The following is a 27005-nucleotide window of genomic DNA, read 5'->3' as shown; positions in this document are numbered from 1 at the left end:
TGAGATGATCATTAAACCATGTTAAGTACTAACCCTGATTCCACTCTTTTGGATACTCCTACACTAGTAAACAAGAAAGAAAACAAAATAAAACAAAGGGTTAAACATTGTCTGCACAATCATTAATTTTGCCATGGCTCTTCATTGACTGCATTTCGGTAGACCGTCAGTGCTTTACATATGTAGTCCTTGTATTAGGACTGTGTTGCAAAAAGGGCAGTGAGGGGGAAAAAAAACTCTGGATACTAGGTTTGGAGGGAGTCTCAAAGCTCCAGGATTTATGTTATGTTCTGTCATATGGCATTAACCCCAAGTGGAATCTTAATTATCTCATTGATTGCTGGTGGATGGGCTATTACAAACTACTGTGGTTATTAAATATCCTAGATGGAAAAAAATAGTATTACTGCAAATGTGCTGGAATTTTGATTCCAAAAACAAAGATTGAGAACATTTGAGAATATGATTACACTTAATGCTATTCAAATCAGTTTTTATTTTCCTCCATTTATTCAAATGGCCAGCTGGCATTATCAATCAATGATTCATTCAAACTGAATCCCTTCTAACATTGACTGCACTCATGTATGATTCTCCATTGTGTGCACCAGATATTTTCCTCCGGCTTCCCTTCTTTTGGAACTATCACTATAATTTTTCTCTTTCTGTTTTCTCTTTCTCTCCATCTCTCTCTCATGAACATACTATTATTATTATTACTATTATGTGCCATCGAGTCATTTCCAATTCATAGCGACTTCATGGATCTGCTTTCTCCAGAACGTCCTGTCCTCTGCCATAATCTGAAACCTTTCTAATGGTTATTCCGTTGTTGTTGTGGTCTCTGTCCATCTAGCTGCTGGCCTGCCTCTTCCACATTTTCCCTGGACTTTTCCTGGCATTAGTGTCTTCTCTGGAGAATTAGTCCTCCTGGTTATGTGTCCAAAATATGCCAATCTAAGTCGATTCATTTGGCCTTCCAACGATCACTTTGGTTTAATTTGCTCCAAAATCCATTTGTTTGTTTTCTGGGCCATCCATGGTAAATTCGCAAAGCCTTCCCCAACACCACATTTCAAAAGAATCAATGTTCTTTCTGTCCTGTTTTTTCACTGTCCAGCTTTCAGGACATTGTCACTGGAAACACCACAGATTTGACAATTTATATTTTTGTGGCAACTGTTACATCAGCACATTTCATGATTCGTGAACATACGTACATTATCTTTAAATAGCCTTTTTTCCCTAATGTCAATCTGAAGCCAGTTTTAAGCCTGTAGTTGCTTTCAGTGAAGATTCCCACACTTCTTCACCTGACAGATGGTGAAAGAGTTCTTTCTTCATTCGTTGCTCAGTTGTTTGACGATAAGCAACTCATCCCGCAGCAGGACGTAATTTCAACTGAATATACTTATTTGAATTGACCCACAATGCAAGTTTCCTCAAGTAACAGGATTCTAAAAATATTTAACATTTGACTTTGAGGTTCCACCCACCACATTGATGATATTTTCTGGTTTTCTTTTTTATGGATTAGATTTGTCTTTTGACATGTATGAGGGTCAGATTACAGCCCTCCTTGGCCACAGTGGAACAGGAAAAAGCACCTTGATGAATATTCTTTGTGGTCTCTGCCCGCCGTCGGATGGTAAGTTATGCTTTTTGAAGCAGAAGAAAATGATTGGGAATGCTGTGGCCTTGTGAGCTGTTCAAAGGAAGTTCTCACTTTGATGCTTTTATCACTTTTGCTCTGGCAAGACTCAGACAGTGAGCCCCATGTGGGGCAGGGACCATGTCCAACCTGATTAACTTGTTTCTACCCCAGTGTGTAGAACAATGCCTAACACATATTGTAAAAAAAATACACCACACTGTATTCTGACCTCCTACTTCTCTCCTTTGAAAATGCAGTGTTAGTCTTTTCTTCATTTTTTATATTATGGGCATTTTGGAACTAGCATCTGTTTCCAAAAAGATGCATTTCCCTCCCTCTTTTATCCATGCCGTTTTTTTTGTTAATGCTAGGCCAAAGGAAATGATGGTTTTTTTCCAGTGAGAAACACCATTTTCTTAAATATGCATAAAATTGGATGAAGTTTAAAAATTAGTGCATAGTAATATAACACCAGTGGTCTGAGATAGCTGTCAGACTTATGTTGCATTCTTGTCCATATACTGTGTATATTACTACCGTCTTTATTTTTGAAAGTAGTAGATAGAAAAAAGTTGCTCATCTCTACCTTAGAAGAATAAAGGGGGAAGGAACAATGTTGGAAGCCTTATGAAGCATTTCCAGTTATCTGCAAGTGGGATTTGCACAGAGTAGAGCAGAACTGTTGGATCCTGGAGCTAAGCAAGTCCCCTTTTTTCAACCTATCTTATTTATTGAGCACCTCCTGTGGGCAGAGCACTATGCTAAGTGCTTGGGCAAGTGTGATGCATATGCATTGGTAGATATGTTCCCTGTCCACAAGGAGTTCACAGTCTAGAGTTGGAGACAAAAATTCATATAAAATACAGCTATCTGAGTCTGGGCTGTGGTGTCGAGGAGCCCTTTGAAGCCACCCTATTTTTTTATGATTACGTTTCTTCCCCCTCTGCTCCCCTTCCTTCTTAATCACTCCTTGCAGGAGCAACCCTTTGGAGCAGTTGACTCACTTTACCCTCACTTGATCATCTCAAAGTTTGGAGATGACCCCTGGCCCTAGTGGCCCTAGCTCCAGAGTGGAGATTCTGCCAAGTGGGACTTGCTTTCAGATCCGGGGAACTCTATTTGTGTAGTTCAGGAAAAAAACAACCCAAGCCCCCAAGGTAATTTAGTTGACAACAGTTTAAACAGTTACTCCTACAAAAATTCCAAAGTATGAGTTCCATGATGGCTCTCTATCTGTAAAATGGCAATTCTATATTTCCACAATATCTAGAGGTTAGTAGTAGCATTTATTGAGCATCCCCTTGATGCAGTGAACTACATTAGATACTTGTGAAGTACAGAATAATGAAGTGGCCCATTCCCTGTCCTCAAAGGGAGAGAAGTGCAGAGTAGTGCCAAAATTAGCCACAGGGTTGATAAGGCTCAAGGTTCTGGGAGATTATTTGGAGAAAGCTTGTTAGGAAGAGGCATTATAGAAGAGATCTGAATATTTGGAGAGCTTTCTTTATTTTATATCTGTCCCCCCACACTAAGCTTCTTGAGAGTAGGGATCATATCTACCAACTGTACTCTATTACACTCTCCCAAACACTTAGTACAGAGCTCTGCCTAGTATAAGTGCTCAATGAATTCCATCGATTGATCTCTGATGAGAGGCAGGAGGGGGTCCCAGGCTGGGAGAAAAGTATGAATGATCCAGGGAGGGGGGCAAGAGAATCAAGAGCAGGTTGCAGCTAGAAGCTTGACTTGGGAGGAATAAAGACAGCGAGTAGGGAAATAGCGGGACAATAGAGTAGATGGGTAAGGTAGGGCCAGATGGCGGAGAGCCCTGAAGCCGATCGTGAGGAGTTTGATTTGATCCAAAGAGACACAGGAAGTCAGCAGAGGCTTTGGAGGAGAGGAGAGATGTCACCCAAGCAGTGCTTCAAGAAGATGATCCAAGAAGTGGTGGGTAGTGTCATTTGGAATGGGGAGAGGTTGTAGTCTGGCAGATGGGTGAGGAGGCTAATGCAAGTCTGGCTGTGGAAAGACCAGAAATTCTAACAGCAGGGTAGAAGGGTAGAGGGGAAGAGGCCGACCTTGGAATTGTGCAGGAAAAACTGGCAGGATATGGCAGGGAAAGGGATATGAGAGATGAAACCACAGAGTCAAATTACTATGTATTACTTAACTTTTCAAATAAAGAGTCTCTACTTGAGTTAAATAGAACCATAGCAAGTTTTTCAAAATACTTTCTTTGCATTTTTCAGCCTTTGCTTTTGATTCTCTTTTTCTAAAAAAAAAAATGTTTCTGGGTGCAAGGAGAGATCACTAGTTGGTGAAGAATAAATCTTGATGCCGAGAATGAATTCTAAAGAGTGTGTGCTTTCTGGTTCTTCCCATTTCCCTAGTCTTTTAATAAGAGACCCTTTTTTCCCAGGACAGTATTATAAAAGGAAAACTCGTTCATGACTAAATGTTTAGATATTTAAACATTTTTATTTTATATTTCTTATTTAGGGTTTGCATCAATCTATGGTCATAGAGTTTCAGAAATTGATGAAATGTTGGAAGCAAGAAAAATGACTGGTGTTTGTCCACAGTTAGACATACATTTTGATGTACTAACAGTGGAAGAGAATTTATCGATATTGGCTTCAATCAAAGGGATTCCAGCCGATAACATAATACAAGAAGTATGTTATCTAGAAATATTCAGTTTTGCATCTTTTATATTTGGTGTTAAAATTGAGGCAATGTCCAGTACCTTTCCATCGCACAAACTAAGAATTAGGTTGAACTTTCTAAGGTAAGGTTTTATTTTACATGACTGAGAAGCATGGCCTAGTGGAAAGAGCCCAGGCCTGAGAGTCAGAAGATGTGATTATAATCCTGGCTTGCCTGCTATGTGACCTTGGGCAAGTTACTTAACTTTTCTGGGCCTCAGTTTCCTCAGCTGTAAAATAAGAATTGAATATGGGTTTGCCTTCCTATTTAGATTGTGAGCTTCATGTGGGACAGGGGCTCTCTACAATGTGGTGATCTTGTATCTTTTAGACGACCATGTGCCAGTTGTTGGGCAGGGATTGTCTCTCTTGCCGAATTGTACATTCCAAGCACTTAGTACAGTACTCCGCGCACAGTAAGCGCTCAATAAATACGATTGAATGAATGAATGTATTTACTTTAGTGCTTAGTACAGCATTTGGCACATAGTAAGTGCTTAAATATTATCACTAGTAGTACTGGTTTTCTTTATCTTGCATTACTTGTACAGGGCTTTGCAGCGCCTTGCATGTGCCAGAATTTTTCTGCACTGGGAAAAGTATTCAAAAAGAATCTTATGAAAAGAAAATGTTAAATTTGTGCCAGTAATCATGTTAATACCTGGCTCAATTTAATAGCATTTGGCCCTTTTTTCTTTCAAAGGTGCAAAAGGTTTTACTTGATTTGGACATGCAACCCATCAAAGACAACCAAGCTAAAAAATTAAGTGGTGGTCAAAAAAGGAAGTTGTCATTAGGAATTGCTGTTCTTGGGAATCCCAAGGTAAATGAATATTCACAACTGTGTTATTACCTGAAACTCTAGTCACTCAGATCTTAAAAGATTCCTTGCCCTTTACTGTCAAATAAAATAGTCTTCCCTATCCACAAAGTCTTTTCTAGATTCTACCACTCCCTCCAGACCCATCTGCTTTCTTTCATTCCTTCGCACTGAAATGCTGCCTTCTTTTCTGGCGACTCTCTTCGTGTACCACTACAATCAGGTTTTGACCCTCCACTTCTGACACAGCACAGTCTGTCATCAGTGCCTATATGCCATCCTAGACATTTTTGACTTCTCCCTCCTAGAAACACTGCTTGACTTTGGCTTGCACTGACAAGATGTGTTCCTACGCTTCTCCTCCTTCCTCTCTGACTGCTCTTCTTTAGTCTGATCTGATGGCTCTTTGAAGCCTGAGATCTTGTTCTGGGTCTCCTTATTCTTTTTGCTCTACCCACCCTCCCTTAAGGCGGTTCTCTACTCTCATGGTTTCATATGCTTTACGTGGATGTCTCTCAAACTTATCTCTCCAGTTCCAAATTATCATATACTGTGCAATTGTGCATTTCCTCTTGGCTCCAGGACTCATCCACATGAATGTCTTCCCAGCTTGTTGTGGGCAAGGAATGTGTCTGCTTATTGTTGCATTGTACTCTCCCAAGTGTTGAGTACAGTGCTCTGTGCATAGTAAGCACTCAATAAATGCAATTGAATGAACAACTAGAATTGAACTTCTCTAAAATTGAACTTCTGTCTCTCCTCCTAAATCCACTTCTCCTAATGTTCCCAACTCAGTGGATAACCTCAGCACCTTTTCCAGCAGTCCACAACCTTGACATCTTCGACTCCTCAGTGTCTTTAAGGTCTCAAATTCGATAAACTGCTAAATCATTGAGGGTGGATTTATTCCTCTGAAACTATACTTATTTTCTCGTTTGAAATAGGTGAAATAGAAAGTGCAACTTTCCACCTTTTGCATGCCAATTTTATAGTCACACTCAGTTTCTAGTCGGATTTTAAAGTTTTTTTCTGTTTGTTATAACCCATTCATTTCCACCTAGGTTCTACTACTAGATGAACCAACTGCTGGAATGGACCCATGTTCGCGTCATATTGTCTGGAATCTTCTGAAATACCGCAAAGCCAATCGAGTGATAGTATTCAGTACTCATTTTATGGATGAAGCAGACATTCTTGCTGGTGAGTTCTGTGATTGATGAGGTGGATAGGAGTGTGGAATAGGAAAAAGAGCAGAGACATGGTGTTGGAGCTACGCTACATCTTTCCTGGTCTCTAAGAGTTGAAATGGCTCAAGGGGGCTAGAAGCCATGTAATTTTTGAATGACACCATTTGCTTCAGGTAAGGAAACATCTGCAACCTAGGTATAAGGGATTTATAGTTTTAAGAAGAACCTGAAGTTGGAAAGTCTCCATATTAAGGTTTTTCTACTGGTTTGCCCAGTTGTATTTATTTATATTAGCGTCTTTCTTTGTCCCGTTCTCCCCCCCTCCCCCCCCACTTTTTTTGGTATTTGTTAAGCACTTACTATGGGTCAGGCACTATTCTAAGCACTGGGTTAGAGGCAAGGTCATCAGCTTGGAAACAGCTCCTGTCTCACATGGGGCTCACAGTCTTAATCGGCATTTTACAGATGAGATAACCCCTCTATACCAATAACTCCTTGTGAGGAAAGAACATGCCTACCCACTCTTCTGTGTTGTGTTCTCCCAAGGGCTTAGTACAGTGCTCTGCATACAGCAAGTGCCCAGTAATTATTATGGATATGATTGTATTGGGCAGGTCCCTTCTATCTGTAGAGCGGAACATTTATACTGTTTGACATAAAAAATGTATGTATTAGTACAAAGATTGTTTGGAAGGGATATGAGGTTTCTCAAATTAAAGTGCCAGGTTTTTGGTTCCAGATCGGAAAGCTGTGATATCACAAGGGATGCTGAAATGTGTTGGCTCTTCTCTCTTTCTCAAGAGTAAATGGGGAATTGGCTACCGCCTAAGGTATTATTTTAACTATTAGCCTATTTAATAATCTTTTGATGTTCGATTTTACTTTTATCTACTTTGTGTCGTATTCATTTGCATCCAAAACAAGTGTTTTAAATAACTATTTTTGCTTTGTAGCTCTGATCTGGATTTTTTTTTTTTAGCATGCACATTGACCGATATTGTATTGTGGAATCTCTGTCATCCTTGGTTACTCAGCATATTCCTGGTGCCAATTTATTACAACAAACGGAACAGCAGCTTGTTTACAGTTTGCCATTTAAAGACATGGACAAGTTTTCAGGTAACAGAAATATCACAGAAGAAGGAAAATATGGGAAGCAGTGTTTTGTATGAAAGAAATTCAGAATGCTGAGAAAGCTCAGTGAATATGTTCCATGGAACAGCATATTTCAAGGGTCCAAGTCTTGGCAGTCGAATGACATGAACATGAAAACTGGTATTTTTAATTTATCATTAGGGCCATAAATCTGTCAAAACTGGGATTTTCTTTTCCTCAAGATCTCTCTTGACTTTTAATGGAAAACCTATGCTCAAAGGAAGATGAACAAAAGAAAAATGCTGTTCTCTGAGGGTCTTAGGGCCTCAAGTCCCTTCCTGTCTAAGATACTTAATGATGGCATCTCCAGTCGAGAACCAAGGATGAGTCTTGGTACTGTCTTGAACGCTTCAGAACCGAAAATCTGTGTGGAGGAATTGATCGTAGTGATAGTGGCTTGGATGGGCTACCCATCTTCCCTCAGTCCATGGCTCTGTTAGACCTGCTGAAGATAGGGCTGGAGGTCAAAATCAGGATTGACCTTTTGCAGGATCCCATTCCCCATCCCAATCCCTAATGATTCCCAATCCTGTCCTTTTGTTCCCTTGATCCCTGGCAGTATTGGAATGAGGAGCAGGGCTGGGGGAGGCTGAAGGGGTGGGGGGAAAGAAGGTCTAGCAGTACAAGGTTTTGTGAGTTTAAGAAAAGTCCATCAGAACCTTGCTTCCACCTTCAACATCCAGTGCTTTCGATCCACATGGGTTTAGACATTGTAACCCAATCTTCTTGGCTCCTTGGAAGTGAGTCCAGGTTTTCGGTAGTCCCAAGACTAATGGTTAGAAATGGATTCTGGCTTGCCACCTTGTAGCCTTGACATTGCCAAATTCCAGATCCTTTTGTGATCGCCGATACTTTTGACCTCTCTTCTCAATTGCTTAAAAAAAATCTTTAAAAAAGTCTTAAAAAATTGATTTTTTTTTTTTTAGACTATAGATAAATTCCATCTCTCATGCCGGACTATAACAGACTGGCTTTTGAATCTGTCTTAACTTTTTGAGTCCCATTACCCTTCCATTCCCCAATTTTGTGGGAGTTATCTTGTTGCCCCAGTAGGGAAATGTTTGATCGTAAATGCCTTCTGAAAAATATTGGATGACAAGCATGGTTGTGTTGAAAAATTTACACATTCATTTCCATTTTTAGGTTTGTTTTCTGATCTGGACATTCATTCCAATTTGGGTGTTATTTCTTATGGGGTTTCCATGACAACTTTGGAAGATGTGTTCCTAAAGCTGGAAGTTGAAGCGGAAATTGATCAAGCAGGTAAAAAACAAATACTGTTGCTTTCAAAGTGGGAATTTCAAGAAAATAAAATTGTATTTAAGCGTGTTAAAAAATACCTGGTCTGTTTTCATAATGAACAGTGGGGGGTGATTTGAAAACACAGATTGCTCCATAGAGAACTTGTCTCATTTGGTTAGAAGAGAGGGGTCAGACTTCATGCTCTCTTTCCACTTCTTTGCTTGAATTCATCTTTACATTATAAATTTCACAATATATTTTTCTCTGGATTAATAACCTCTCCACATTACTTGCTATATGAATAAGGAATTGAATTAACCATTATTTTTGCTTTGGTTTTTATTGAATTTGTTTAATCACTCAAGAAGCTCCAACTCCATTAAAAATAAATGCAAAAAACCCAGTAATCTCAAAAGTCATGCTTTGAGGTAGCAAGTTAAAAGAATATGGTGACTTGGTTACATTTGGACCTCAGTTGACACAGTGATTATAGAAATCTGTAAAATGCGTAGTCTAGAGTTTAATTTCCAGATTTATAAGATGACTTTCCTAATTTATCCTATTCAGGTATTATTTTTTAAAAAATGTTAATTAAATTTAAAATAATTCCCAACTTTAACTGATGTTGAGAGTGAACAAGATCTGAATCCTTGGCTACACTACAGAGATCTTGTTGTAAGAGGGCTATATTTAGCTTTTTATCTTACCATTGGCTTACCCAATGCAACCATTTTTTCCCTCTCATCCTGTAATCTTCAGCCCACACATCTACTGCTCTCTCTCTTTTTCTGTGATAGCGTTTTAAACTCTCTAGTTGCACTTGCATTCACTGCTGCTTCCATTTTCTTCACTACATGCACATTTAGTACAGCGCTCTGCATAAAATCAGTGCTCAATAAATACCGTTGATTAATTTTGTTCAGGCCATAAAATGTCCCCACAGAGGATGGACCTTTAGCAACCAAGCCAACATTTTCACTTTCTACATGAAAGGCAAATCTGTTTTCTTCTATTTCACCCGTCAGTCAGCCAGTCGTATTTATTGAGTGCCGATTATGTGTAGAGCAGTGTACTAAGCGCTTGGGAGAGACATTCCCTTCCCCCAACAAGCTTACGGTCTAGGGGTGGGTATCACTGTTGTTGTGGCTCCTAGAGCTAATGATAAAGGGTTCAAATTTTTAAAGGCGAAAAAGGAGAGTCAAGATAGGAGGGCCAAAGTGGTGCAAGTGGGGAGGAAAGTGACAAACTGCCCCATGTCCAAGTGAGTCTCTAGAGTGAACCAAAGTAGGCTCGGTTAATTCTGTGTAACTGAAACTATGACTGAAATACCATAGAAGTCAAGGTGCATCTTTTTGTGTTTTGGACCATTAGCATGAATCATAGCAAAACTTTCTTGTCCTCTGAGCATCAAGGTATACATAAATGTGGGCTTCGTCCTAACTCTACAATTTTTCCCAGATGAAAGCGGTGTGCCATTTGAGATGGTTCAGTGTTTCAATTCCCTGCCTTTCTTTTTTGCCCATAGATTATAGTGTGTTCAATCAGCAGCAGCCCGAAGAAGAAACGGATTCCAAATCCTTTGATGAGATGGAACAAAGTCTTCTTATACTCTCTGAAACCAAATCATCTGCAGTGAGCACTATGGCTCTTTGGAAACAGCAAGTGTCCACCATAGCCAAGTTTCATTTCCTTACCTTAAAACGGGAAAGCAAATCCATAAGATCTGTGTAAGTATGGCGACTTCCTTCCTGACTGAATTCTGAGAAGGTGATTCATCAGTCAATCAGTGTTATTTGTTGAGCACTTAATGGGTGCAGAGCACTGTACTAAGGATTTGGGAGAATGTAATACACAGATTTGGTAGACACATTCCCCCCCAAACTACTAGCTTATAGTCTAGAGAGAGAGACAAGCATTAGTATAAAGTCAGTAATTTGTAGACATGTATGCAACTGCTTTGGGACTGAAAGTGGGAAGAGTACCAAATAGCCAAAGGGCCCAGATCTAAGTGTAGGGGATGCAGAAGGGAAAGGAAGCTGGAGAAAAGAGGGCTCAACTCGGGGATTCTTCAATGCAAATTAGATGACTGTATTTAAATAGTGTTTACATCAACATATATAAAGGTTATTTGACACGTGTCAAGGTCTAAAATAGCTGCTATTATAAAGAATGAAAAATAAGCAACCGTAGTAAATCTGTGCCAAGGTTATTTCATAGAACTTAAACTAGGAGCTTTATCATCGTCTCCAAACACATATTGAGTATACCTGGCCCTGTTTCAAATCGATGTCATCTTCTCCAGTTTGCATTCCAAACTTTATCATTCGTCTTTTTCAAGGCCTGATTTCATGCATGGTTCTCATCCAAAAGTTTAATAGGAGATTTCACTCTGCTCCAATGCGTTTTTTTATGGTACTTGTTAAATACTCACTATATATGCCAGGCTCTGTACTAAGTGCTGGGGTAGATCCAAGATCATTGGGATGGTCACTGTACTTGTCCCAGAAAACTCTCAAGTTATTAATCTCCATTTTACAAGTGAAGTAACTGAGGCACAGAGAAGTTGTGACTTGCCCAAGGTCACATAGGCAAGTAGCAGAACTGGAATTAGAACTCAGGCCCTCTGACTCCCAAGCTATGATAGTTTAGTATAAGGAAGTATATTTAAGAATGCTTTAAGAATTATGTTCTTTAGCCTTAGGGAAAGGCTAAATTTAAAAGATATACCAAGATATACCCAAAGATGTCAGAGGATATAATTTATTTTATATTTTTCATTAATTCAAGGTGGAATACCTACTATCAGAGCTTATCTTGAAAGTGTCCAGATTGACTTGCTAAAAGTTTTGCCCTCATGATCACTGTGAAATGATCTACTTCATTAACACAGTGTCACAATCATTTTCACTGAATAACCAACTTGATTAACATAGCAAAATGTTGGTCAGCCATCACACTTCTCACAGGGGTCAGCAATTTACAACCCATACGTACTAGCCAGCAAGCTGTTTAGAAAGAAATTCGAGAAGGACCAGATAGTCCAGCTCCTTTAACCTTCTATCAGATAAACTTCCTACAGCCGGGTCTATTTCCCTTTACTTCCTACCTCTCCTTCCTTAGGCCAGCTTAACACTGAAAATCCACTGTGGCGATGGCGAGGGGGAAAGGTTCAATAACATACTGAAGGTTGACTTCAAAGTGTGCTCCTTAGACAGCAGTGCTTGGGAACTAAGCAGGACTATAATAGCATCAGCTCTGCCATTTGGCTACTCAGCCTTTTAAGGAGAAAGAGTTACTGAGCCAAATAGCAACATGCCAATGGAGAAGCGGCTTTTAGGCAGTGCAGCACAACCAATGTTTGCCTTTTTAACCTGGCTTGGGTAAACCCCACCCCTGACATTAAGTTTAATCAGTACAATCACATCCAAAACAAAAGGAAAGGAAATGTTTATTTAGGTGTATTGGCAGAAAGAGAGAAAATACACTCTAGAGATTTGTTTTAAAGTTTCAGATGTGTATTTTGTTTTCATTCCCAGGCTTGCCTACATATTTGAGAAGATTGTAATATCCTGACTAAAGCTAACCTTTCAAATCTAGTAATGGGTCTCCTCTTTTCTTTCTGTTGGTGAGATACTGAGGATACCAAAACTATTAACTCTCATAATAATAATGCTGGTATTTAAGTGCTTATTAGGTGTCAACACTGTTCTAAGCTCTGGGTTGGGTACAAGTTCATCCAGCTGGACTCATTCCCTGTCCCAAATGGGGTTCACAGCCTAAGTGAAAAAGGATGCTTAACTAGGCAATACGAGATTTCTTCTTGCTTTGTAATTCGCTGTTACTCTTTCAGAATTCATTTTATGTATTTTAGAGAGAACAGCAAAGTTGAAAGTATAGGACTGGGTTAAACCTTCATTAGCTAAAGCTACTTCTGAATATTAATATCTCCAACTTTTCAAATGACCGTGAGAATATAGAGAAGCAGTGTGGCCTAATGGATAGAGCACGGACCTAGGAATCAGAAGGAACTGGGTTCTAATCCCAGCTCTGCCACTTCTGTGTGGCCTTGAGCAAGTCACTTAACTTCTCTGAGCCTCAGCTACCTCATCTGTAGAATGGGAATTAAGGCTATGAGATATATGTGGGACAGAGACTGTGTCCAACCTGATTAACTTGGATCTATCCCAATGTTTATTTCAGTGCCTGGCACATAGAAAGTGCTTAGCAAATGCCATAAAAAACAATAACCATGAGCTGTAGGTCAAAGTGTAGAAGATGGAGGTACTCAGTAAATGCTATGCTATAGAGTAGAACCTAAAACAAAAATATCTTTACGTTCATTCGTTCATTTATTCATTCACTTGTATTTATTGAGTGCTTCCTGTGTGCAGAACACTGTACTAAGTGCTTGGAAGAGCACAATATAACAATAAACAGATATAGTTCCTGCCCACACTTCTTGGCACATAGAAAGTGCTTAACAAAAACCACAGTTAGAAAGGGTGTTAGAGGCTTTATCCTCCTTTTTCCCCCTCCTTTGAGAATTTTAAAGTTCCTTCGCAAGCATTTTCTCCGCAGAACTGCTGCCCTAGGGAAAATGAGCTAACTAGGCACATGATCTTTTTTTCTCCTTTCAGGTTGCTCCTGCTTCTAATTTTTCTTGCAGTTCAAGTTTTCATGTTTTTGGTACATCGTTACTTTAAGAATTCTGCTGCCCCAGTCAGACTTAGCCCTGATTTGTATTTTCTGAAGCCAGGAGAGAGATCTCATAAGTACAAAACCAGCCTCCTTCTTCAAAACTCCACTGGTGAGAGCACTGCTTTAAAAAGACACGTTTTCTGGGGTGGTTTTAGAAATACTCATGGGTGATATCTTGACATAAATGCATTAAATATAAATAGCTTTAATGTTGGATCAATCTTCTTCCCAGTGGTTAAGAAGATACGTTGAGAGATGTAGCTTTGGCTGAGTAGTCAATGACACTTGTGTACTTCCAGTTGTAATCAATCAAGACTATTTATTGAGCATGTAGTCAGTGCAGACCACTGTACTAAGCGCTTGGGAGAGGACAGCAAATTAGTAGACATGATCCCTGCCCCAGGGATCTTTACAATCCAGCAGGGGATAATGACAATATAAATAAATTACAGATAGAATAAAATATGTACATGATGCTATGGTGGGTTGTTAAAGATGATAATAATTATGGTACTTGTTAAGCACTTACTCTGTGCCAAGCACTGTTCTAGGCACTGGGGTAGATACAAGTTAACGAGGTTGGATACAATCCCTATCCCACGTGGCTTTTATAGACTAATAGGATGGGTATTGAATGCCCAAGTATTGCCAGATTGCATAAAGACTATCCTAGTAAAAAAAAATTTCCAAGATATATTGCAGTTTTCAGACCTTCTCTTACCTTGAGGTGTTATCTGAACATTTCTCAAACATTTTCCACATTGCTTCCTCTTTTCCCTTATGTTTCTTGTGCCTCATATCACCATTAAAAAGTATTTCTGGTTCTTTTGCAAACTCTTTCTTGTATGACATTGAATTCTTGAATTTTAAGTACTTAGTTTTGGGCAGTAGCAGAAATATTATTGGTATTGATTGAGGGCTTATCATGTGCAATACAGCAGAACTGTAGACACATACCGTGCCCACACAAGCTTATAGTGTAGAGGGGGACACAATCACTGAAATAAATTTTGGATATTATGTGTGTAAGTGCTGTGGGGTGAATATCAAGTGCTTAAAAGGTACAGGCCTGAGTGCATAGGTGCTACAGAAGGAAGAGGGAGTAGGGAAATTGTGGGCTTACTGGGAGAATGTAAAAGCTTTCTGTGAGGTTTTCAAAATGTGTTAAGGAAGCTTTTTTTTAACCTAAATTGATTCTTCTTCTTAATAACCAGATTCAGACATTGATGACCTTATTAGCTTCTTCATGAGCCAGAACATATCCATCAAGATGTTTAATGACAGTGACTATGTATCAGCTGCTCCTCATAGTGCTGCTTTAAATATAATGCATTCAGGAAAGGTAAGAATAGTGTGCCCTTATTTTCAGTTAATTGTTAACCTAGTATCAAAGTTTCAACCCATGAGCATTTTCCTGCAGAAGCTGGATCTAGCAATGTGAAATGACTTCCTCGAGAGAGTCAGCTTCTAGAGCCCTCGTTTATGGAGTCCCAAGGCAGTTTGGAATGAGGTCTGCAGAAGAGGGAGAGAGAAATAAGTCAGAAGGGAAATGGAGGCAATTGGAATGAAAACACTGAATTGGTGTCCCGTTTAACTCCTCTCATTTGCTTCCCTTTTTCTTCCAACTCTCCCTCTGCTTCTTGTCTAAGAAGGGAAAAGAGAGAAGTGGGAGTGAGGGGAAACTAAGGAAAAGTAGAAGCAAGATGCAGGAAATCCCATGAGCAGCTGGGGAGGTGGGTTGCAGGGGACTGAGAAGCTGGGTTGGGTGGGGAGAGAATGGCCCCAGGGAAGGAAGGAGAGGGGTTGATAAGTTTTCACAATGGCTATTGAACATGTGGTTTTTCTGAACATTTAAATTGTTTAGCTACTCCGACAAAGGAATTCAAAATCTAAAAGTCATTCAGTGGCACATAGTATGTCTTGAGTGCAGTGCTTTTTTGTCTTGTGTAGGGCTACATCTTTGCCACTATCTTCAATGGCACTATGATTTACTCTTTACCTGTTTTGATGAATATCATTAGCAATTCCATGCTCTATCATTTAAATGTGACTGAAGAAATTCATATCTGGAGCACCCCATTTTTTCAAGTAAGTAAATTCCCATCCCCCAAAGTGGACGTTATCTGCTTTGGAGCAAATCAAATCAATCAAAATTCAAAATGACTTTAAATTTGTTAACGATAGAAGAAATGTAAATTAGAAAAGAGAAAGCTTTTATGCTGAGGGCTTCTTAATTAGGTCCCTTGAGGTACTTGACTTAATTTCTGATACCATAGCACCTTTTACATAGGAATTTTCCTAGGCAATTGTCCTTATGAATGTATAACAAGCATTTGGCAGAGTAATGATAGTTTTGTAGAAGGCAGATAGATTTTTTTTTTTACAGGCTATATATGAAAAAAGTGAAAGATGAGTAGAAATTGAATGTGTTTTCATTTTCAAATCTCGACTCTTGAGGTTAAGGGCATCCTTCACAAACCACTAAGTTTAGTACCATCCTTACAGTCATAGAACAACTAAAAATATCTCCAGAAAAAGAAATTTCATGAACTCCTTTGATAAATTATTCTAGGGTCTCAAAACACTGAGACTTAATAAGTTAGTAGCCCCGACATGTAGTGATATGCCTCCAAAACAAAGTTACATTAATTTATTTTGGGTTTTGGGGCACTCTTTTTATTATTTTCAGGGCTAGTGTGGTTTAATGCAATTCTTGGGTTTCATTACTTTATTCTTGGTTATTTTTGAGGAAATTACTGATACAGTTTTCAAAATTGAGCTGTATTTTGAAGCTGCCTTGCTTGGAGTTATCGTCACTGCTATGCCACCGTATTTTGCCATGGAAAATGCAGAAAACCATAAGGTAACTCATATATTAAGAAATGAGACCAATTTGTTTTGGACTTTTCAAGGTGGAAGTATTACTACTCTGTCTTTGCCTTTGGTAGATGAGATTATTGACACTATCAGTGCCACAGTAGCGAAACTCCAATCAATGATACTTAGTGAGTTCTTACTCTGTGCAAAGCACTGTACTAAGTACCTGGGAGACAATACAGCAACAATATGAAGGATTACCAAGGAGATGGTTAGTTTAAAGCAGAGAAAATGTAAAAGTTATCAGCCCCTGGTGATGGTAAAGAAATGATTGTGTGGTAAGTAGTTTTCAGACAAAGTTGCATAACAGATTCGACGGGATTAAATTGATTGGATAATTTAGACCAACAAGCAGATGGTTCAGTGAAATGTAAGGGGAAACACACATCTGTGTCAGATAAAAGAGCTGGTTCTGGTTTGATAGTGGAATTTGTCTCTGTTTCTGCTCAAGTCAGTTGTGATTTAACATCCAGTAGGTAGAACTGTCACTACAGCTAGGAATGCCATTGTTTTTACGAGATGTTCTTCCCCTTGACGCTTTTTAGTGCCATTGTTCTTGTCTGTCCGTCTCCCCCGATTAGACTGTAAGCCCGTCAAACGGCAGGGACTGTCTCTATCTGTTGCCGACTTGTTCATCCCAAGCGCTTAGTACAGTGCTCTGCACATAGTAAGCGCTCAATAAGTACTATTGAATGAATGAATGAATGAATGAATCTCTTAGTGTAGGAGAACTTCAAGAATCCCAAGAAAGATCAAATCAGAGAATTGCACTGTGTGCAGAGCACAGTACTAAGCACTTGGGAGAGTACAATAGAATTAGTCCACACATTGCTTGCCCATGGAAAGATTACAGTTTTGAGGTGTGTCTGCAGTTTAGAGAACAGTCTATTAAGAAGTGTAACGCCTATGTTCTATGCCCATTTTACATCTCTCCCTTAAGGGCTCCTACAAACATTTTAGCCCTCATTTTTACAGATGAGTTTTTAAATGTTTGTACTTTACTCGTGCATCTGGGCAAGGCTCTCAGACTTTTTTAATGAAGGCCTTTGTAAACTGCTTTTGGCGGACAAAACCAATTTTTTATAAAAGTTGAGATTGTTCTAAACATAGTTAATTATAGGTCAGGCCATTTGGTTTAGCTTTGACTTTTCTTGCTATGAACTTACAGCACTTCCATGCTGTGGCTCTTGTTGGAATTCTTCACGTTCACAAGTACTGATTCTAAAAATCACTTTTCTCCACAGAGGAAAAACCCAAAAGAGGTTCACATGATTTTCCTGGGAAGATATTTTGTTCCAAGGTTGTTTGTCGGCTCCAAGGACACGATATGACCCATTTGTGTTTTTTTATTGCATTAACATATAAAATGTGTTTTACTAATTAAGGCTTTCTTTTTGTTTTTTCATAGATCAAATCTTATACGCAGCTTAAGATTTCAGGTCTTTTTCCATCTGCTTATTGGACCGGACAAGCCCTTATTGACTTTCCTCTTTTTTTTTTGGTTCTTGTTTTGATGATCGGAAGTCTGTTTGCTTTTCATTATGGGGTTTATTTTTATGCTCTAAAATTCCTTTCTGTGGTAAGTTTGATACTATGTTACCTCTCACTGTTGTTTTTAATAACATTTTAAAAAATACATAATTTTAAGCTAACATAAGAATAGAAAATGTTTTTGCCCAAAGCATGTCTTGAGGAATTGAGCTTTTCTGTGATGCTATATTCATGATGAAATGGTAATTTTCTGGCAAGGAATATAGTGCTATAATTACTAGAGAATTGAGAAGTTGTCTGATACAGAGAAGCAGTGTGCTGTAGTGGGTAGAGCATGGGCCTGGGAATTAGAAGGACCTGGGTTCTAATCTTTGATCTGCTACTTGTCTGCTGTGTGATCTTGGGCAAGGAACTTAATTTCTCTGTGCCTCAGATACCTCAGCGGTAAAATAGGGATTGAGATTGTGAGCCCTCTGTGAGACATGGACTGTGTCCAACCTGCTTAGTTTGCATTTACCCCAGTGTTTAGTACAGTGCCTGACACAGTAATAAGCACTGAACAAATGCCATTAAATAATAATTTTATCCATTTAGTGTATTTGCAGAGAACTGTACTAGGGACATGGGAGAGCACAAGTGAGAGATATGGTTATTAGAGCAAAATATTTTGTTAGATGTTAGCTAGTGGGTAATCAAGTAAATATTTTTGAGAATATTCACCATCTTTATTCAGCCAAAGGCATTCTTCACAAAACTGCACCCTAGTATTGGAGTTGAGAATTAGAATGTGAGCTCAAATTTATAAGACTGATTTTTAACTTGTGCCGTTGTGCCTAAACTGTCACCTTTTTTTGACATTTATATACTTATCATGATTTGTTCATCTTGCCTTGTTTGGCAGGTTTTTTCCCTCATTGGCTATGTACCATCAGTTATTTTGTTTACCTATGTGGCATCTTTCACCTTCAGAAAAGTTCAAAATGCAAAGGAATTTTGGTCTTTCATCTACTCTGTGGTAAGCCATACTTCGTTTTATTTTGAAAGCTGTATTTAAAGCAGCTTTTAGTGAAGCTTTTAGTGAAGCCTTCATGCTTCTTGAAAAATGTTTCATATTTTCCGCTTTTCTGATTGCAAAACCTCAAAGTGAATTGCCTTTTCCTTTGTCATCCATGAACGTTTTTGGTCAATGTATTTTGGATAAGGTGAGAGCATGACTCCCGGGGGCATTCAATAAATAGGATTGGTCCTTCTTCTTGTTCAGCATAAATGTACAATTACCTTTAGATTAAGTGTTTAAGTAGCTTTATATTTTCTCAATTTGTTTTAGACAGCTTTGGTTTGCATTGCCGTCACTGAAATAACCTTCTTCTTGAGATACTTCACTTTGACTACTGTACTTCATTATACCTTCTGCATAATTATCCCAATCTACCCGCTGTTGGGATGTCTGATTTGTTTCATAAAGGTATGTTTACCATGGGTTTGTAGTGAATGATCGCTGAAAGCTTTGTCTTCAGACAAAAATCCTCATTCAACCTCACTCTTACATGCTTCAGAAACATGCAGTTTGTTACGTGTGCTCAGTTCCTCAAGAGCAGAGACACACTTCTATACATCTTCTGAGATATATGGCTGTGTCCATTGGGAGAAGTTCATATGGTAAAGACTTATCAAGGAAGATGGAGCAATTGGAGAAACATTGTTGCCTAGTGGAAAGAGCATGGGCCTGGGAGTTAGAGGACCTGGGTTAATATATTCCCAGCTATGCCACTTGCTTGCTGTGTGACCTTGGGCAAGTCACCTAACCTCCCTCTGTCTTAGTATTCTCAACTGTAAAATGGGGATTAAATTCTGCTCCCTCCTGCTTGGACTGAGATCCACATGTGGAACAGGGACTGTGTCCAACATCAGTGCATTACATCTACCACAACGCTTCGCACACTGCTTGGCCCATAATAAACTCTAAACAAATGCCTTTTTTTTTGTCTCCAAAGTGAACATTCCAGTGACTGTAATTGTGTCAGTGAGGTGCAAAGAAGCACTGGCCTATGAAAATTGATTAGATCTGAAGTTTTAAATGTTGGAAAAATTTAGAGCTGTAAGACTCTGTTTACAGCTGGACCCCAATGAACTTTGGTTAGGTACTAAGTGCTCCTTCAATTCCCTGTGAAATGAAAAAAAGGACATGTCCTCTTTTCTGCCACGAGAAAATTTTGATGATTTAGTTAAAGTTTCAGAAGGGTATTTGTCTATCAATATATTTTAAAGTATAAGCTCATTCTGTTAATAGGTTGTGGTATGTTTCTGAAAAAAGGAAAGAAAATATACTTCATTTACTGTAGAAAGACATGTGATTTCTGAATAATATGTCCCATTTAAAATTTATATCAGATTTCCTGGAAAAATCTACCGAGAAATGAAGGGAGCTATAATCCATGGGACAGGCTTTTAGTGGCAGTCATTTCGGTAAGTAACGAGTAGGTTATTTTTCCCCTTCATTAACTAAAGAACATTTGTATTCCAGGACATGGGGCATTTTCATTTAGACTGAGGAAAAGAACTACTGGTTTTGAGAGGGAGAGAATGAGATAGAGACTGACATCCACGGTGCATCTACTGTTTCTAAAAGAAAGAAGGGACATTGTAGGGGTAAACCAGTTCTATATTTAACCACCCCCGTCAACACCTGATGTCTGACCTTCTTATCTGTTCATTTTTGATCGCAGAAGAGACAAATGGGGCTCGACAGACTAGGTTTAGCTGTTCATACTTTTCAGATTTTGATTCTATCTGGCCTCTTATTCTCAGTCCGTTTCTCAGAGTCTCCTCTTCTGCCTCCCACCCCCCAACTCTGGTGTCCCTCAAAGTTTAGTTCTGGGTCCCCTTCTAGTCTCCATTTCTGCCCCATCCCTTGGAAAACTTATTTGCTCCCATAGCTTCAACTACCATCTCTATGTGGATGATTCCCAAATCTCCATCTCCAGCCCTGGTTTTTCTCCTTCTTGGCAGTTTCGTATTTCCTCGTCCCTTCAGGACATCTCTACACAGATATCCTGCTGACACCTCCAATTTAATCTGTCCACATATAAACTCCTTATCTTCCTGACCAAGCCCTGTACTTCCCTTGACTTTCCCCTCACTGTAGATAACACCACCATCCTCCCTGTGTCACAAGCCCGTCATCTCGGCATTATGCTCAATTCGTCTCTCTCATCCAACCTCCATATTCAGTCTCTTTCCAAATCCTGTCGGTTCTCCCTTCATAACATCACTAAAATCCTCCGTTTCCTCTCCATCCAAATTGCTACCATGATGATCTAAGCACTTTTCCTGTCCCTCCTGGACTATTGCATCAGCCTTTTAGCTGACCTCCCCTGTCTCCAGTCTCTTTCCAGTAAAGTCCAAACTTGACTTTGATGCCTGGATCATTTTTCTTCAGAACTGTTCAGTCCATGTTTCCCCACTTCTCAAGAACCTCAAGTGTTTGCCCAATCAAATCTGCATCAAACATAAATTCCTCCTGTGCATATCTGTAATTTACTTATATCTGTGCCCCCCTCTAGGCTATAGGCTTGTTGTGGGCAGGGAATAATAATGTTGGTATTTTGTTAAGTGCTTACTGTGTGCAGAGCACTGTTCTAAGCGCTGGGGTAGATACAGGGTAATCAGGTTGTCCCACATGAGGCTCAAAGTTAATCCCCATTTTACAGATGAGGTAACTGAGGCACAGAGAAGTTAAGTGACTTGTCTGCTGTGTGACCTTTGCCAAATCACCTAACCTCTCTGTGCCTCTGTTCCCTCATCTGTAGATGAGGATTAAGACTGTGAGCCCCTGTGGGACATGGACTATATCCAACCTGCTTAGCTGGTATCTACCCCAGCACTTAGAACAGTGCATGACACATAGTAAGCGCTTTAACAAATAGTCATCATTCATTGTACTCTCCCAAGCAATTAGTACAGTGCACACAGTAAGCTCTCAAAAATGCAATTGGCTGATTTGAAGTAGTCAATCACCTGGCCCCCAGTATCTTAGCTCATTGACTTCATACTGTGACTAAGCACACTCACTTTACCCCTTTAATAAAATCTACTCTTTGTACCTCAATCTCGTGCTATGTCGCTCCCCTCACTCAGGTCCCGCCTCTGGCTGAGAACTCCCTCCCCCTTCATATCCATTGGACCATCACTCTCCCTACATATAACATCGTCTCAAAATTACATTTCCTTTAAAAGGTCTTCCCCAACTAAGCCATCATTTCCCTTATTCCCTCTGAATCACACACGCACTTGGATTTGTACCCTTTAAGCACTTGATAGTGACTCCACTCTGAGCCTCTCTGCACTCTTGTACAAATCCTGAATTTATTTTAAAGTCTGTCTCCCCCTCTAAATAGTAACCAGGGCAAGAAGAAACATTGTCTACCAACTCCGTTATGTTGGGCTCTCCCAAACACTTAGTTCAGTGTTCTGCACATAGTAAGCGCTTAATAAATACAAGTGATCGTTTCATTTCTGTCTGGATTTCAAGTGACTTTGGTTTCTTTTAAAATACTGTATGGTCAAAAATCATATCCAACATTTCTAGCTTCTGTTGGTCTGAACATTTCAGATGGGATAAAAACATGTAAATATAGATACTGAACATACTTCAGATTGTTGATATTCTCTATGGAGAACATTTGATATAGTGAGCAATGTTTTAAAATACATCATGAACATAAATGATATATTTAATCATAGTTATTTAGTCTGTCTCATAGAATCAAAAACACATGTCGAAACAAATGACTAGAACTTTTATTTTTGTTTTAGCCTTATTTGCAGTGTGTATTATGGCTTTTCCTCCTGCAATACTTTGAGAAGAAATACGGAGGCAGAGCAGTAAGAAAAGACCCATTTTTCAGGTCCGTTTAATTTTTAACAAAAGGCATATCATTAGATGGTAACTTTGGGGAGTAAACTGGAGTGATTATAAAGAAAGCAGACTCAAACGTCCACATTTTCTCCTTTAGGACTTTTTCAACTAAGATCAGAAATCGGAAGCTTCCAGAAGTGCCCAACAATGAGGATGAAGATGATGATGTCCGAGCAGAAAGGCTGAAGGTCAAAGAGCTAATGACGTGTCAAAGCTGCGAAGAGGTAATTTAGCCTTTTCTTAATGAAATCCACAAAGTGACTTAAAAGGGATGCAATTTCAGTGCAATAGATGGTACAAGAATGTGTTGAGAAGATATATGGATAGCCATGAAGGTGATTGAGATAAGCTTTGCTTTATAAAATGGCTATTGATTAGCAGCATACAGTACCGTTAATTTACAAATCATTTCTCTGTGGAAAATATGCATAGGCTGTCTTTGGAAATATCTTTCTTTTATCACTTTCTTTTTAGCATGCTGCTAATTCTTGGTAATATTTTTTAATTGTATTTAGAAAATTTAGATTCCCTTGCCTTGGAATAATTTGGTTTTCAACATTAACAAAAATAGCGTAGCTATTTCATGGTGATTTATTAGGGTCATGCTTTTTTATCCGTCAGTTGACATTGGAAGAAAAAGTGCATATAAGATTACCTTATGGGTACTAAAAATGATTAACCCAAGGATAAACAAACCCCCCAAAGTGCCCACAAAGAGGTATCATGGAAAATTAAGAGTCAGAGCTACCGTGAAAGCAAGCAACCGGGGACTCAGTAACTCAAATCATAAATGATTCAAACCTGAGAGTTCGATACCAGGAGCAGCAGAGTTTAAAAGTATAGACCTTACTTCCACTCCTTGTCTTGTCACATACATTTTGGACAGGAAATGATAGCAAAAGTTCTTCTGACCATGCACCCCTGTGTGGATACAATGCAATACAGAGTTGGAAGAGATTTGTTTGCACATACTGTTGGATATGGGGCTAAGTATTACACATGAGTTTCCCTAAATACAGTATTCTGCAAGCACTTGACCCTAATCCTAGCCATAAAGAAGTTGATCAGTACACAGATCACTTTTAGCGCCAGCTTACTCACTGTGCCCCAGTCTCGGCTATCTCGCCACTGACCCCTTTCCCACATCCTTCCCCTAGACCAGAAATTCCCTCCTGCTCCATGTATTCAAGACCACCACTCTCCCCACCTGCAAAGCATAATTAAGAGACCTTCCCTTTTTCCCTGGCTTGCTCTCCCTTCTGCAATATCTGTGCACTTGGATCAGTGACCTTTGGACATTGGATATTTGCCCCAAGCCCACAGCACTTAGGTACATAATCTTTAAATACTATATTATAAATAACTTATATTAATACCTGTCTCCCCACACCCCAGACTGTAAACTCGATGCAGGCAGGGAATGTGTCCCTAATTCTGTTGTGTCGTATACCAAGTGCTTAGAACAGCGCTCTGTGCATAGTAAGTGTTCAATAAATAGCATTGATTGATTCATTCATTCATATGTTATTGAATATTAAGCTCTGAATATCCTGTATTTATTAGAAACCAGCTATCTTGGTCAGCAATTTGCATAAAGAATATGATGAGAAGAAAGATTTCCTTGCAAGAAAAATAAAGAAAGTGGCAACTAAGCATGTCTCTTTCTGCGTGAAAAAAGGTAGGCACAAACATGTTCCCCATTCCATACTCTCCTCTCTCTCTGTTATCTATATTACTGTCTGTCATTCATTCATTCCGTTGTATTTATTGAGGGCTTACTTTCTGCAAAGCACTGTACTGAGCGCTTGGGAGAGTACAATACAGCAACAAACAGACCCCCCCACCATAGACTAGATACTCCTCGTGGACAGGGATCCTATATACCATCTTTGTTGTATTGTGCCCTCTAAAGCACTTCGTACATTGTTCTGCACGCAGCCCTTGGTAAATACCATTGATTGATTTTTTTTCCCCCTATGAAGTTATTTCCTGTGTACTCATTTAATTCTTTCCTTCTTAGGAGAAATACTGGGATTGTTGGGACCAAATGGTGCAGGGAAAAGCACCCTCATTAATATGCTCATTGGTGATGTCGAACCAACTTCAGGCCAGGTAGAGTGCCTAGCATATATGCACGAGAGATTACCATTTAACCTTGATCAAAAACCCTCTTTTGCCTAACATGATCTGATAGAATGAGGGCAAACCTGGGAATCAGGCTTGTTTTCATTTCAAATCCTAGTTCTAGTCCTCAAGAGCAGAAGACAAATCTCTGGTCATCTGTTTACTCTGCTTTAAAAAAAAAAATTGAGGTCAAAGGCAGTTTATAAATCTCTTGAATTATGAATAATTCATCTACAAAACCAGAAAAGTGACTGGATGTTTATTACATAGTGACAAAAAAAATGAGTGCTCAACTCAGTTGGGAATTTGGGGTGATTTGCAATTAATCTCACCACTGTATCTTAATTTTCCATTTAGTCTGGAGAAAATAAAAGTTGTTCATTGCTCTCTTAATTGGTCTGTTGGGATGATGAGGTCTATGAAATAAAGGAACTCATGAAAATAAAGCTAAATGTTTTGACTGTAGAGTTTCCTTCTCCTCCTGTCCCAAAACATAATGCTCTGTTGAGCCATACCTGAAGGTATTAATTAGGTGACCTTGAACTCCCAACCAAACTTCTGATTTTAATTCTTTTTTTTTTTTTTGGTCTCCTATTAAAGGACAAAATTAGACTGACTCAAATACACTACAGCAACCAATGTTGACTTACGGATTTGTTTCAATAGGTGCAACTGGGTGAATTTTCTTCAGAAATGAATAAAGATGATAACTCTGTTAAATATGTGGGCTACTGTCCCCAGATCAATCCCCTTTGGCCAGATATTACATTGCAGGAGCATTTTGAAATTTATGGGGCTGTTAAAGGGATGAGTGCGAGTGACATGAAAGAAGTCATAAAACGGTAAAATCTTGCTTTTGAGAATCTTTCATGGTTGATTGTGATGTAGTTTGTTCATCATTTCAGGCTTTAATATCTATATTAAGAAGTGGTGATTGTCATGATTAAATTCAGTGCAATGCAATAGACCCTTTTAGAATTGAGAGGAAAATATGCTTTCATTGGGGATTGTATGGTAATCACCTTACACCTTTTAGTTGGCTGAAGCTTTCCAAATTAAACGGGTAGTGAATACCGTCACACGGTGAATGGAGTCTAGTAATCAAATGAAGTAAATAGAATCTAATACAGGTACTTATGGCAAAAATGTACCCCCTTTGCAGAATCACAAATGCACTTGATTTAAAAGAACATCTTCAGAAAACAACAAAGAAATTGCCTACCGGAATAAAACGGAAGGTATTTTCATTCACCAAACCCTTCTTTTTGTTTGTTTGCTTTTGTTGTTGCTCTTTAATCCCTATTTGTCCCTTGTTACTGAATGAATGAAATCTTGCTGGTCTTTTGTTGTTGTTTTTTTTTAGTTGTGTTTTGCACTGAGCATGCTGGGTAATCCCCAGATTACACTGCTTGATGAACCATCTACGGGTATGGACCCTAAAGCCAAACAACATATGTGGTGAGCATAACATTTTAGAAGAGTAAGAGAAATCCTACTATATTATCCTCTGATCCATATAAAATATGAATCTTTCCTTAGAGTGTCAAAGTTTTATAACCTGTTAAATTCCCGAATGCTACACAACCATATAAATCAATGGAAAAAAGTCCTCTTTATGGTATTTCTGAAGGGTTTAATATGTACCAGATATTGTTATAAGCACCAGGGTAGATACAAGATTATTGGGTTGGATACAGTCCCTGTCCCACGTAGGACTCACATTTCACAGCTGAGGTAACTGAGGCACAGAGAAGTTAAGTGACTTTACTCCTTGAAACTAAGTAAATTTAATGATAATGTATCTGTCGGGGAATCACGTAGATGTTTTAGTCATAAAATTTGTAAATTATACATCTTCCAAATGAATAATTAAGTAATTACTAGAAAGATTAGATTCATAACAATATTTCAGTTTCTAAAGCCCTCCAAGGTTCTAAGTCCCCCAGTGGGAAAAAAATGCAGTAGAATTACAAAATTGCAAGTAAATTCCTGGGAAGGGGAATGTAGAGGGTTAGCATCGATCCAACAAAAGATGCTTCAGTAATACAGTTCGGTCAAACTCCCTTAAAATGTTTTTGCAGACAAAGTGGGGATGGGCCATAACTCTTGAGCCAAGTGCCAAGATTTGCAGGCC

General features: G+C 39.0%; 1 protein-coding gene across 2 annotated transcripts in view; it reads left to right on the top strand.

The window, feature by feature from the left end:
• Window positions 1–27005, top strand: part of ABCA5 (ATP binding cassette subfamily A member 5) — a 69636-nt gene that overhangs the window by 32723 nt on the left and 9908 nt on the right. For both annotated transcript variants that reach the window (XM_029080129.2, XM_029080131.2), the window contains 23 exons: window positions 1538–1648; window positions 4154–4329; window positions 5063–5182; window positions 6241–6379; window positions 7106–7196; window positions 7346–7485; window positions 8665–8784; window positions 10289–10490; window positions 13401–13570; window positions 14676–14803; window positions 15412–15549; window positions 16211–16324; window positions 17747–17917; window positions 18731–18844; window positions 19157–19294; window positions 20221–20295; window positions 22645–22736; window positions 22845–22971; window positions 24311–24425; window positions 24768–24859; window positions 25538–25713; window positions 26034–26109; window positions 26235–26329. In XM_029080129.2, coding sequence (XP_028935962.1) covers window positions 1538–1648; window positions 4154–4329; window positions 5063–5182; window positions 6241–6379; window positions 7106–7196; window positions 7346–7485; window positions 8665–8784; window positions 10289–10490; window positions 13401–13570; window positions 14676–14803; window positions 15412–15549; window positions 16211–16324; window positions 17747–17917; window positions 18731–18844; window positions 19157–19294; window positions 20221–20295; window positions 22645–22736; window positions 22845–22971; window positions 24311–24425; window positions 24768–24859; window positions 25538–25713; window positions 26034–26109; window positions 26235–26329 — 2920 coding nt within the window. The remainder of the gene's footprint in view (window positions 1–1537; window positions 1649–4153; window positions 4330–5062; window positions 5183–6240; window positions 6380–7105; window positions 7197–7345; window positions 7486–8664; window positions 8785–10288; window positions 10491–13400; window positions 13571–14675; window positions 14804–15411; window positions 15550–16210; window positions 16325–17746; window positions 17918–18730; window positions 18845–19156; window positions 19295–20220; window positions 20296–22644; window positions 22737–22844; window positions 22972–24310; window positions 24426–24767; window positions 24860–25537; window positions 25714–26033; window positions 26110–26234; window positions 26330–27005) is intronic.

The sequence above is a fragment of the Ornithorhynchus anatinus genome, chromosome 15, assembly GCF_004115215.2.
Source record: "Ornithorhynchus anatinus isolate Pmale09 chromosome 15, mOrnAna1.pri.v4, whole genome shotgun sequence".
In the NCBI taxonomy this organism is placed as follows: Eukaryota; Metazoa; Chordata; class Mammalia; order Monotremata; family Ornithorhynchidae; genus Ornithorhynchus; species Ornithorhynchus anatinus.
The sequence above is the reverse complement of the archived record's forward strand: the minus strand, read 5'-3'. Positions and strand labels throughout refer to the sequence as shown.